This window comes from Sugiyamaella lignohabitans, chromosome A (genome assembly GCF_001640025.1).
Source record: "Sugiyamaella lignohabitans strain CBS 10342 chromosome A, complete sequence".
Lineage (NCBI taxonomy): Eukaryota > Fungi > Ascomycota > Dipodascomycetes > Dipodascales > Trichomonascaceae > Sugiyamaella > Sugiyamaella lignohabitans.
In genome coordinates, this window is record NC_031672.1 from 2,132,579 (window position 1) to 2,145,239 (window position 12,661).

A 12,661-nucleotide genomic window follows, 5' to 3' on the forward strand; every position below is an offset into this window, starting at 1 on the left:
ACTTTTATATCTTAGAGATCGATGTCCCGATGCAATAATATTTCCAGTTATTCTATATTGAGTATAGAGATAAGATAACGGATTGATAGAGTCATTTCAGGAACTATAGCTAGGTTCAGTTAGAAGTCATATACCAAGCGACCATCGCATGTTATTTATAAGATCCTTTCAAATAAGCAATGTTTTTAATACTAATGTCATAGTTGATTGTAATAAGTGTCATGCGAGTAATAGTTAGCGGAATTTTATATTCTTCGAATGCCCCTACCTAGTAGTACCTATAAGACCAAGAGGGTATGGAATTCCACTGAGTACTAACAAAATCATCAGGCCGCGAGTTAAAAAAAGGTGCTATGAAGAATATACCAAACAATTTATATTTCAAAGAATAGCTACATTTAACTAAGTAGATAAAGCAGACGTGGTATGCTCAGACGTTGCCACACGCTAACTAAACTCATTTCTATACACTAGAAGTGAATGGCCGAGTGTCACTCACATACTCTAATCAAGAATACTGGTTCATTCGACAATTGGAACGACAATCTTCACACCCGAGTTCTTACCCGCCTTGACAAGTTCCAGACCCTCGGGTATGGCGTCAATGCCACCTTTAAGAATCTTTACGGGCATGTGTTGCAAATATTGGGGATTTTTAGCCCAATTGTCGTTGACAGTTTTAATAGCCTGAATAGTACTTTCAAAGAGACCGTCAGGAGAGTGCTGAATACCTTCAATGTCCTTCTTCTTATCAATAGCCAAGTAAGCCAAAGGAAACTTTATCGAAACTTTGGGATTGGGTTCTTTAACAGTAGACGCATCAAAAGGTAGCGAAATAAACAAAGTGCTCTCACGGTCCTTAGGCAAGACAGAGTAGACATTAATAGTAGTTGGAGGGGCGGTGATAGTGTCATAAGCATAAGCAAGCTTGCCACCAGTGTACTTCTTAATCTGATCAAGAACATCGTCATCGTGGTAGTCAAAACACTTTTCAACAAACAGCTTGTCCAAAGTTTCAAAATTGTGTTTAGAAGCAGTGGCAATGACTTTGAAACCCACTTTTCTAGCAATCTGAATGACCGCTTGGCCCAGCGATGATGAGCCTCCCCAGACAAGAAAGTATTCATCATGAAACTCTGGATGGTCTTCAATTGAGATCTTACCATAATAGTTAAAGGCCATAAGAGCAGTATACAATCCAACAGGTAACGAAGCAGCACCCTCCCAGTTAATAACAGGACCCACAGGAAGGTCAGATCCAGAATGAGTGAACTTGACACTGGCCTTCAAAGTGCGATTGGCAATGAGTCGAGCATACTCAGCAAACGCTCCATTATCAGGGGAGAACCTATTAGCACCAGAAACAAGTCCAAAAACCTGGTCGCCAGCCTTAAAATCACGAACGTCATCTGCAACGTCTACAACCGTACCGGCAACATCGCAGCCAACCACAGCTTCCTCACCAATATCAAACCCAATGTGCTTCCAATCGGTAGGATTAATAGCTACAGCCTCTACCTTGATGAGAATCTCACCAGCACCAATCTTGGGAACAGGAATTGTCTTGAACACACCTTTGGTGCCTTGAACGACGTAAGCTTTGTGAAAAGTGGGAATTGACGGCATGACTGAACCTAACAAATGTTAACCAAATAAATCTTATAGAGGTAAGAAAGAACTCAACTGAATTGAACAACGAGCTCTTGAATTGTAGAATAAAACACCAAAAAAACATCTCAACTCTGCCAACTTAAGTGATATTTATACACATCAGAATAACAGACGGTTGCTCGGTAGTCGAGCAACCGATTTGTGATCAACGGTCACACACGACCCTGTCACAATGGACCGGATCACCGACGGCTAGCATCTCACCCGTTGCTTACCTACACTCTGGACCATGAGCGGCCTCGACCACCGCCGTGACAACCTCTCATTTGCTAGTTTCTCCGGATCAGGCACATAAGCCCAGCAAATTTCACCCCTGCAGCGATCTCCCGACGTTGGCACCCGCAGCTCGATTAGCTAATTATGCAGCTACTGACTAAAGAAATCCGGTTCATATCCGGGGGCCGGCGTGCCTCCGGCGGCTGGGGCTCTGCCCCAGACCCCGTGGCTCGTCTCGCTCCGCTCGACTCGGACCGTGTCGGGACTCTAACAGTAGGGGTCCCAGCGAATCGACTCGAGCGAAGCGAGAGGAGCAGCGGGGTCTGGGGCGGAGCCCCAGCCGCCGGAGGCAGACCGGCCCCCGGAGATGAACCTGCCACTGTTCGGAGACGTGTGGTTGATTTGATAAGCAGCCCGCGTCGATGCCGATGACCAATAGAAGCATCTGTAGGGGATGCTTCGATGCGGGCTGGTGCCGTTTTAGGAAGCTTCTCGGTGTGGAACCTAGGTAAGCACGGGCCTTTAGCACACTGACTGAGTAGAAGGATTGGTAATAGGGTTCATTTGCTTGTCACAGCGTGGAAAACGGGTTTGAAAACCACATATTAATTGCTCACATTTCCGCTCATCGGCCGGCCAGCCAACCTATTACCAAATCATAAGATAAGCATCACGTGACCATCAACATACTTCCCTGTAAACCTTTTTTCCGACCTCTAAAACCTCACTACCGGCACCCCAGTCGCTCGCGAAGCGAGCACCACGGGGTCTGGGGCGGAGCCCCAGCCGCCGGAGGCACATCTGACCCCTCCAAGAGCCCCCCTCCAATAGGGCCCTGATTGCTGAAAGATCTCGTCGCTATCTTTGTGCAGAACCCTAGCCCACAGATAACTACGTAATCTGGTAAGTACCTGGATCTACACTCCCAACAGTAGAAATGAGAATGATAAAGCGCTTGATAACAATCTCTTTATCGCAGCTTTAAAAATCTTTTCAAATCTGATTGCAGCATTTGCAGTCGGACGACTATCGACACCACCCGACAGACATTCGATTATCAGGTGAAAAATCTGGTTGACCTTTACTTGGCCAGTTGCGTGTTACACAATAACCAAAAAAAATTATATTCAATTTTTTTTATTTTATATCCAGTGACTCGAAATTTTGTTGATTTTATTTTATTTTTATTTCCTGTTTGGTGAGAAGATTGTGATATATTGGGCTTCGGCTGATTGTTAAAAGATAAAGCCACACACTACTCTCACTATCTTTCAGTACGCGACATTTTTACCATCGACAAGGTTTAAGACTGAGAATTTGTTGAAAACTTTTTGTTTATATCTTTTAATTGTGTCGACTGATACTTGAGATATTCACGGGTTGTTTTTGATTTGTGGATTTTTTGTCTCAGTGCAACTCGTTTTGAGGTAATTTTGGCTGATTAGATATCGCTTTTTCCAAAAGATAAGATAAAGAAGAAAAAAAGAAAAAGCCCCTCAAAATTTTTGCAAAGGTAATAACATTGGTATATGTTTAATGTCTTTGTAATCGATCGATTTGTGCCGACTGAACTGATTAATTTGAACGATAATTAAATCTCATTGAAAAGGTATCTTGACCAATGTCGGATAGTAAAGGTGACGTTCTGCTGCGCAAGCCGCAGGTTCAAGATGTCCTCGGAGATGACAAGATGAACGTTGATATTAGTAGTGGAGTGAGTTCTACTGTTAATGAGGTTCTTGATTCTGGTGTTGAGGATTCTGGTGAAGTTGCTGTTGACAGTACAGATGCTGTCGACAGTACAGATGCTGGTGCTGATGTTAGTGAAGCAGGTGCAGCTAGTGAAGTCCGTACTGTAGCCGGCTCTGAAAATGCCGCTACCTCAGGCGATAACACTGGTGATGTTTCTGAAAGCGTCGTGGCTTCCGATTCTGGTGCTGTTGAAGGTACCAGAGATGTCACTGCTGTAACTTCGTCTGTAGACGATGTGGCCGATATTGTAGCGACCGCTGCTGCTGCTACTGCTGCTGCTGCTGCTACTGATGCTGGTCTTGTGGACTCTGCTAGTAAAGACGATAAGGACAATTCCCAGATTCCACAGTTGCCTCATTTCAGTTCTCTTGCTCAAGGAGTCAACCAGCCCGATCAGCCGAATCATGACCAGTACCAGTTTGCTGGACAGCACCAACAACAGCAACAACATACATCTGCTACTCGTGACGAGTATCCTTCTAAATCTCTTCATATCCACGGACCAGGTTCTGGTTCCGGGAATGGCAGACATCATGGCAGTCATCATGGAACTGGTACTCAGTGTCAGAACTGTCACACTGAAAACACTCCTCTTTGGAGAAGAGATGAATCTGGTCAGGTTTTGTGTAATGCCTGTGGTCTTTTTCTCAAACTTCACGGCCGCTCACGTCCTATCTCCCTGAAAACTGATGTTATCAAGTCACGAAACAGAGTGCGAATCAGTGTCACTCCTAATGGCGCTACAGTTACACCAGTCGGTGGGTTGGATGCTAATGGGTATTCTCAGGGATCTCCTATGGGATATCCCGGTCAAGTTACTGAAAACGGTATTAAACGTAAGAGATCAGGCAAATCTCGTGGATCATCAAGAAACGCTTCACCAGCTTTCACTGCTCAAGGAGAACCTTTGTATGGCGGTAGTTTACCTCCTATGGTCGACCCCAATTACGGCAGTTTACCTCCTCCACATCCTCGTCAGTACATGGGATATCCTCCATCTGGTGTACCACCCGGTTACATTCCCGGTACTCCTCAGTACAACGGAAACGGTGGTGTGATTCCCATGACGAGTCCACTTATGACGCCAAACAACCCTTCGGGTCAACCACATACTGGGTACCGAAACGGGTCAACTGGCTCTGTTGATGGAAAAGACGGTGGTCTGTCGGTTCTAGACCAGCTTTCTGCTGCTGCTTCTGCCTCGCCATACCTAGCAGCTGGTCAAGAGGGCAAGAAACCCAGTGGTTCAAGCACCTCGTCTCCTACCAAGTCCAACTCCAATAGCGAGCCTTCTTCACCCCATGTACTCCAATCGATCTCGGCCAAGGCACTTGAAGACGCGTCAGCTCGGGCCCGAGCTGCTGCTGCTGCCACTCCTGCTCCTAAAGACCCACTTGCCGAACTTCAATTATTACGGACAAGGGTTTCTGAACTAGAACTTGTCAACGATCTGTATAGAGGAAAGATTGGTGAGCTGGAAGCGTTAGAAGTGTCACGCCGGAAGTCTGAGGAGTCGCTACAGAAGAAAAACCATCTCCTGAGCAAGCAATTAGAAGAAATGAAGTCGCTGAACAAGGAGTCTGAAGACGGTACCTTAAAGCCCAAGACTAAAACTGCCGAAGTCAAGAAAGAAACCGCTACAACCGACAAACCAGCGACCACCCGAGAAACCCGCTCTTCCAAAAAAGACACCCACGACGACGAGTCCGACGACAGCGAAAACAAGAGAAAGAAACTCAAAGTTTCCGACCTCTTATAATCCCGCACCCGACACACCTCCGGACCACGGAATAATGAACTACAAGGAAAAGAGAAAAAACGTTGTCATTTCTAAAACATTTTCTTCACAAGAAAACATTATTTATTTTTTTCTGTTACCAAATGACTTTGTTATACATGACTATCTATCGTGTCCTATAATGTAATATTACTGAATGTGTTTCTAACTCTCGCGGCCCTGCTGCCTCCGGCGGCTGGGGCTCTGCCCCAGACCCCGTGGCTCCTCTCGCTTCGCTCGAGTCGTTGCGCCGACGTTCCCAGTAGCTTCGTGGACCCTCTGACCACACGATCCAAGCAACTCCTGCGAAGCAGGAGCCACGGGGTCTGGGGCGGAGCCCCAGGATACAGGGTGTCCTGTAAATAATTTATTCGCTACAGTTTACTCGAGGAGGATCTCGTTGGCCACTTCGTATATGGCGTTGCCAGTGGTGTCGTAGGGGACACCGTCGAGAAGTCCCATGGCTCGGCGGCCGGTGACGATATCGGCGTCGGTGGAGTGGCCGGTGAAGTTCTTTTCGCCGTCTCCGCCAGGGAAGTCGGGGGGTGGAACGAGTTCGCGGAAAGTAGCTCGTTGGCGGGAAAGATACTCGAGATTAAGGCGGGTCATGGGTGTTGCTGGAATGTACATCACAGAAGAGTCTCCCTGGCCATCATGTTTGCTCTCAACAGCATGGATTCCATCACAGTGCCAGACGACGTAGTCTCCAGGGTTGACAGTGGGCATCGAGATCATGGTTTTGTCGAGTTGAAGATGTGGATGTGTATGGGTATTCAGTTCTTGGCATCCACCCATGGTGGCATTGGGGAACACATGAGCAGGTCCTACAAACTCCCATGGCTCGCTGAGGTTGTCAACTGTCTCATCATAAAACGTTTCAGACTTGATAGCAGATTTGGGTGCGAAAAAAGGTCTCAGAATTAGATACGCAGTTGCGTGTTTAATCATAGGACACACTTTCAAAGTCCCTTCTCCAGGTCCAGTATGCGACATGGCTACCCATCCTTGAAACATTCGCATCATCGAACAAGCACTTGCTCCTTGATACAAATCATACACAGCATCCAATCGATGGGTATAATCAAAGGGATCATAATCACGCCAGTTTCCTCCGAGAATTGCATCGTACACTTTGGCATAGACAGGATCTTCCCATCTCTCGACGGACCCGCCGTCAACATGAGGACCCAGTGCGAACTTGGCATCACCAGGAGGTCTGATTCGAAATCGGTCGGCATATGACAGAGGGTCTTTAGTAGAAATAAGACCCTTTCCATGCCACATTTGCATTAAAGCAGACTGTGTTTTCAACAAGTTAGGGTGACTACGAGCTCGTAACTGGCTTTTGGACCAGTAAAGTTCATAAACAGAGGGCTTGTCATTAGGGAATCCTTTGACATCGGGGTTTTTGGCAATAAACTCGTCTAAATCGTATTTATACTGACGAGCTTCTTTCTCCGGGATGACATTCTTAATTACAGCAGCACCTGTTTTCTTGATCAATTCTTCAGTTTTTGAAGAGAACCTGCCAGTTGCAGACGAGATCTCTGAGTAGTCAATCTCCGGAATCACCTTTGGATTATTAGCGATATTTTCCACTTCTTTCTCGAGATCCACCAGCAGACTGTTCCAAGATGTTTTAATCGCCTCCTCTCTTCCAGAAATCAGTTTCCTCTGAACATCAGTGAACCTCTCTGGCAGCGGGACAAATGGCACTCCACTAAGAGACGGGAACACCGACGAAATATCCCCCGCTGCCTTGGCTTTCATAGCAGTAGCACCACTACGGACCGCTGATGCTGCTGGCTGTTTAAACATTCTTGCCCAAATCAATCAGTCAATCACTTTGACCTCTTTTTTTTAGCTTTCAAACCAGTCAGGCCATGGCATTTATATATTTCTGGAAACGGAAAACCTCGTGGGGGAACCGACACTCCCCGGCGCCATCTGATGCAAGCCGATCTCAGATTAAGTTCGTGGGGTACATCTGCCGTCAGGTACCACTTCCAGTTTCGGAAACACGTCGCCTCAGTTTCTCCGTACACTCTCGGGTCCGGTTAATCGGAGGTTGTCGGACTGCCTCCGGCGGCTGGGGCTCCGCCCCAGACCCTGGTTGTGCTCCGCTTCGCGGAGCTCCTCACACGCCCGGAGAAACGACTCGAGCGGAGCGAGAGGAGCAGCGGGGTCTGGGGCGGAGCCCCAGCCGCCGGAGGCAGCGAGGGGATCAAAGATTGAGGTGTATTTTTAGCGGTCTACACGGATTTGACGGGCCCGTTGACGGTCCGAGTCGGACAGGATCCAGTCGATGTCGTCCTGTTCGTCGTCGATGTCGTCGAACCCGACGATGGTGACGATTTGGGCCACTCGCACGAACTTGTCGCGCACTTTGTATCGGCCGTCGGTTAGAATGCCGATGATTTTGGAGATGTCGCGGTCGAGACGGATGGCCCCGAGTTCGTTGACTTTGCCTTCGAGCGACCAGATCCATTTCTCGATGGTTCGTGATAATGACGTGGCCACGAGTGCGATGAGTTTGTTGTAGTTGTCCGGTGATAATGTGTGTGCATACCCTGCCATGAGCGAGTTCCAGTCGTAGGCAAAGTTGGCACTGATGGAATGGTTTCGAGATGAACTGCGATGACTGCTGCTGGTGTAGTCGTCTTCGGTATCAGTTTCTTCGGGTGATAACATGTAATCAGCGTCGCGGAACATGGCCGAACAAATAGTTCGTAGTCGGGGGTTGATGACAGTGGTGAACACTACTTGTACTCCGTCGTTGATGAGATCGTTACAACGGGCTCGGAAGTTGGTGCTCAGTGATTCAAGTGTATCGGTAACAAGCTGGGCATCGTCGTCAAAATGCAATTGTCCTTCCACATCCATTGATCGCAGAATACGGTTCGTGTAATCAGCTGTTACTGATAGTGTGTTGAGATAGATGAGAAAGATTCGCAACTTGCGTTCTTCCATAATGGGAATACCAAAAGATGGAGCCACGGTGGTGCTGGAGCCTAGAGCTGGGTTGCCAAGTCCTGAACTAGTCGATGGATTGGCGGATGATGTGCTCATGCTCATGTTGGCAGTAGGTTTTCTGGCTAGTGGTGTAGCGACTCTAGCAGGTGTAGATGTCGCTAGTTGTTGTTTAGGTGCTTCGTCTCGAAGTTTTCGTTGTATAATACCTACAAAATCCGACTCAAGAATCCGTCGGAAACTGCTGATAACTGTTTTGATGAAATCAGTTTGTCCTGTTGATAGCACTTGTTGAGTTAGGGTGTTTAAAATGTACATGACATCGTCTACAACAGACGTCACGACAGGAATCTCTGGAGTGAATTTTTGTGTCAAATCAGGAAGGTCTTCCAGTTGAAAAGCCTTTTCAACAGACCGTCTAAACACAAATACTGCTAGCGACTCCATTGCCGGGTTGACTATAGTGTCGACTTTTTTCTTGAGTTGAGATGACACAATCACACTTGGTACGTGAAGAGTACTCGAAGTTGTTGTTTGTTCATCGGATACTGGAATAACTGTACCAGACGAGGACGACGAAGACCCAGGTATGGTATTTATGCTGCCATTGTGGCTGGTACCTGGAATCAGACTACCAGGAGTAATGATATGAGTTGAAGATCTTGATGGTGTTGGTGTAGCTGTTGGAGTCGATGCTGATGCTGGTGTCGATGCTGTTGTTGATGCTGAAGCTGATACTGATGCTGATGCTGATGCTGATACTGACGCAGGAGCCTGGTCTATTAGCGAAAAGCTGTCCCAACGAACAGCCAGGAAATTACAATAAAGATTCCATCTGTTCAACATAACCGACATCTCATTCACAAATCCAGCCACCTGTTTCAAATCAACACCCTCATCTTCACTTCTTCGAGGCTGATATTGTGCATCTAGAGACGGACTGCCACTTCTAGCGGCACCAGCCATTCGTCCTGAACTAGTAAAACTGCTTACAAGATACGAATAAGCATACGACTTGACTTCCGATACAACTTTATTAATCCGTTGTTCGTCCCAAAACGTATCAATAATAAGTCCACCCTGACTATCAGCCACATTCTGAATACTGTCCACCACTCTAGCCATTCGTCCTGTACCGTAATGCTTCTCAACTATCGGAGTATGCTTTTCTACAATTGACGCAATATTCTCAAAAAGTCTCGACATTGCAAATCCATAGATCATAGATCCATCAGACGGCCGAGATTGGATCAATTGTCTGCTCTGAGTAGTGATAATTCCACACACAAACTTGCCGTAGACATCCAGACCCTGAGTCTCTTCTCCGATCAAAGGAAACAGTCGAAAGTACCGACTAACATTATCCATATCTCTAATTTTTGTAGCTTTATCGAATTCTCGTAAAAACAGCTGACATAGCGAGTCACAGGCTTCAGTGAGACTCTCTTGAGGGTAGTTAGGCACCTCACTAGTCGGGATCATGAGCTTGGCAAATTGACCATTAATCAGTTCTTTCGGCAACTGGCGAGCTTTACTAGCATAATTCGCCGCCCGTTCCCAGTCCCGTGTATCCATTGCATCTCTAATTCCGAGAATACTCGATTTCAGCAGTTGAATATCCTGGACATATTTCAGAGCCTGTTTAACCCTACTATGCTCATTATCAATACTCCTGACTTTCGACGAAATCCTAAGTGCTACAAACGACGCACCAGCCAAACTCGACCCCAGTTCTCGCGAACTACCTAAAGCAGTAGCCAACTGGCCCCTCAACGATTCAAGCCGTTTCAAACTATGATTCTGAGCAGCCCTTCCACCAGCCACAACCTCGTCCAATTCAACACTAACCTCGTCACTCGCATGTTTAACCCTCCTCAACACCTCTACCAGCTCTCCCTCACTCCCACACTGCCTCAATTCCTTCCACAGCTCGTCCCCTGACATCACTGACCGCTCTACTACTTCTCACTCCCTCGAACATCACCCGTCCCCTACTTCACCACCTCTACGTGTCACCCGCCCCCGCGGCTACCAGGGTCGACATGCCTCCGGCGGCTGGGGCTGCGCCCCAGACCCCGCGGCTCCTCTCGCTTCGCTCGAGTCGTTTTTCGAGGGTTCCCGACGCCGCTCCGCGAAGCGGAGCACAACCAGGGTCTGGGGCGGAGCCCCAGCCGCCGGAGGCAGACCCCCAGAGCGTGGTGGACCCTGGTGCGGCGTAGATAAGATAAGGAAAAAATGTGCATATGCAGAGAGTCCGAACGAATTGCACGAAGAGAGTCATCAGAACACAGACTGGGTGAAAAATATGGCTGGTAAAAAGAAGATTCTGGTTCTGATTTCGGGGTCGGGCACGAATTTACAGGCCCTGATCGATGCGTGTGCTGCTGGCAAAATCGATGGGGAGATTGTGAAAGTGGTTTCGTCGTCACCCGATGCGTATGGCTTGACTCGGGCCAGTAATAGCTCGATTCCGACTCATGTTCACGATCTCCAAGGTCAATATTATAAGAATATCCCCAAAGAAGACAAAAAGGCTCGAAAGCAAGCTCGCGATAAGTTCAATTTAGACCTTGCTGAGTACATTGTGCGTCCAGAGAACAAACCCGATTTGATTGTATGTGCGGGTTGGATGCTGATTTTATCACGAGATTTCCTTCTGGAACTCGAGAAACACAAGGTTCCTATTATCAATCTCCATCCAGCACTTCCTGGTGCATTTGCAGGAATCAATGCCATTGAACGGGCATGGCAAGCAGGCCAGAACGGCGAAATCTCCACTGCTGGAGTCATGATTCATAAAGTTATCACCGAGGTCGACGAAGGTGAACCACTCGTCGTCAAAGAGTTCCCACTCATCCGCACCGAGTCGCTCGAACAATACACCGACCGCGTGCACTCGGTCGAACATATCGCCATCGTCGAGGGTACCCAAAAGGCCCTCCAAACGCTCGTCCTGTAAATAACCGTCTCACACACCCGATGTTCGCTGCCTCCGGCGGCTGGGGCTCCGCCCCAGACCCTGGTTGTGCTCGCTTCGCGAGCTTCTGGGGCTGTCAGCAGCTGTTTTTCCCGTGGAAAATGGACTCTGGCAGCGAATTCGACCCCTCCATACGGTCCAAGCCGCTCGCGAAGCGAGCACAACCAGGGTCTGGGGCGGAGCCCCAGCCGCCGGAGGCAGACCACCCTCCACACGTGAGTCAGTAAATATAATATTAAAAGCTGGAAAACTAAGCATCGACTTCCATAGATTGGGGAGTGGTTTCGATGACATCGACCAGGGACCGCACCGATTGTGCGAGAACGGCCGTAGTGCCGCGGGGGAAACGGTACGACTTTTCTTTCTGGGCCCGCTCGTTGGGTTTGCGGTAGTTTCTGTACATTTTAGCGGGCTTGTCTTGCTCCATAACACACATGTCAACATTGGATCCCGATCCCAGATCGTTCCAAATACCAGACTCAATGGCATCAGCACACAGTTGCATGGCCTCTTCTTTAGTCAAGTCTTTTTTCCAGCGTGATTCTAAAACAGCCATAGCAGCCATGGATCCCGATCCCAATGAGAGGTAGAATCCAACATCAGTAGATCCGTGAGCATGGATTGAGAAAAGTTTAGGACCGGTAGGGTCGACTCCCGCCACAATCAGATACGCTCCAATATGGCCCTGGTACTTGAATAAATGCTGTTTCAAATGAGTCAATACAGCAACCACACGTGGTTGACGACCTGTACTAAGAGCATGGAGCTCGACATTCGACGATTCTAGTTGCGTGACCATCTCGGTGTCGGCAGCAGTGCCTGCTCCAGCACACCAGATATTGGGCGAGATCCGGTGTAATTTCTCGCAATTCTTGTCAGCAACAATATCTCCGGCCGTGGCTCGTGTATCTGCAGCAATTACAACCCCGCCATTGAACCGACAACCCACAATTGTCGTACCAGTCGAGGTGGCGGTCGGCATAGGCACTCCATGGTCCGCCAAATATTGGTTCCGTTTATAATTATCGAATCCCAGTCCCGGCATTCTTCTTTCTTCTTCTTTCTTCTGTTTCTAGTCTCTATAGAATTGGTCCTTCTGTGGTCTGCAAACTGTATAAAAACCTGCAAAATCCCCGTCAAAACTCCTGTAAACAAACGAACCGCTGTCTGATCTCCACTGGTACTTGTCTACATCGCACCTCTCCCACTGCTTATTGATATCTTCGCCATCTACACAGCCGCACCTCATCTACCACCCCGCTAACACGATACACTCACCTAACGGGGTTGGCTCTTCA

General features: G+C 48.0%; 6 protein-coding genes across 6 annotated transcripts; 2 read left to right on the forward strand and 4 right to left on the reverse strand.

Annotated features, from left to right (window-relative positions):
* Nucleotides 1–522: 522 nt before the first annotated feature.
* Nucleotides 523–1,626, reverse strand: AWJ20_671 (uncharacterized protein; the record flags this gene model as incomplete). Its single annotated transcript, XM_018882625.1, has 1 exon — nucleotides 523–1,626. The coding sequence occupies one exon, from the start codon at nucleotides 1,624–1,626 to the stop codon at nucleotides 523–525; it is 1,104 nt and encodes a 367-aa protein (XP_018734895.1).
* A 1,882-nt stretch (nucleotides 1,627–3,508) lies between these two features.
* On the forward strand, nucleotides 3,509–5,398 carry GZF3 (Gzf3p; the record flags this gene model as incomplete). Its single annotated transcript, XM_018882626.1, has 1 exon — nucleotides 3,509–5,398. One exon carries the CDS (start codon nucleotides 3,509–3,511, stop codon nucleotides 5,396–5,398), a length of 1,890 nt encoding a protein of 629 aa, XP_018734896.1.
* Nucleotides 5,399–5,797: 399 nt separating this feature from the next.
* Nucleotides 5,798–7,234, reverse strand: AWJ20_673 (uncharacterized protein; the record flags this gene model as incomplete). Its single annotated transcript, XM_018882627.1, has 1 exon — nucleotides 5,798–7,234. One exon carries the CDS (start codon nucleotides 7,232–7,234, stop codon nucleotides 5,798–5,800), a length of 1,437 nt encoding a protein of 478 aa, XP_018734897.1.
* A 426-nt stretch (nucleotides 7,235–7,660) lies between these two features.
* COG4 (Cog4p) lies at nucleotides 7,661–10,330 on the reverse strand (the record flags this gene model as incomplete). Its single annotated transcript, XM_018882628.1, has 1 exon — nucleotides 7,661–10,330. The coding sequence occupies one exon, from the start codon at nucleotides 10,328–10,330 to the stop codon at nucleotides 7,661–7,663; it is 2,670 nt and encodes an 889-aa protein (XP_018734898.1).
* A 361-nt stretch (nucleotides 10,331–10,691) lies between these two features.
* On the forward strand, nucleotides 10,692–11,345 carry ADE8 (phosphoribosylglycinamide formyltransferase; the record flags this gene model as incomplete). The annotated part of the gene is made up of 1 exon (XM_018882629.1): nucleotides 10,692–11,345. One exon carries the CDS (start codon nucleotides 10,692–10,694, stop codon nucleotides 11,343–11,345), a length of 654 nt encoding a protein of 217 aa, XP_018734899.1.
* Nucleotides 11,346–11,613: 268 nt separating this feature from the next.
* On the reverse strand, nucleotides 11,614–12,408 carry PUP1 (proteasome core particle subunit beta 2; the record flags this gene model as incomplete). The annotated part of the gene is made up of 1 exon (XM_018882630.1): nucleotides 11,614–12,408. One exon carries the CDS (start codon nucleotides 12,406–12,408, stop codon nucleotides 11,614–11,616), a length of 795 nt encoding a protein of 264 aa, XP_018734900.1.
* Nucleotides 12,409–12,661: the final 253 nt, after the last annotated feature.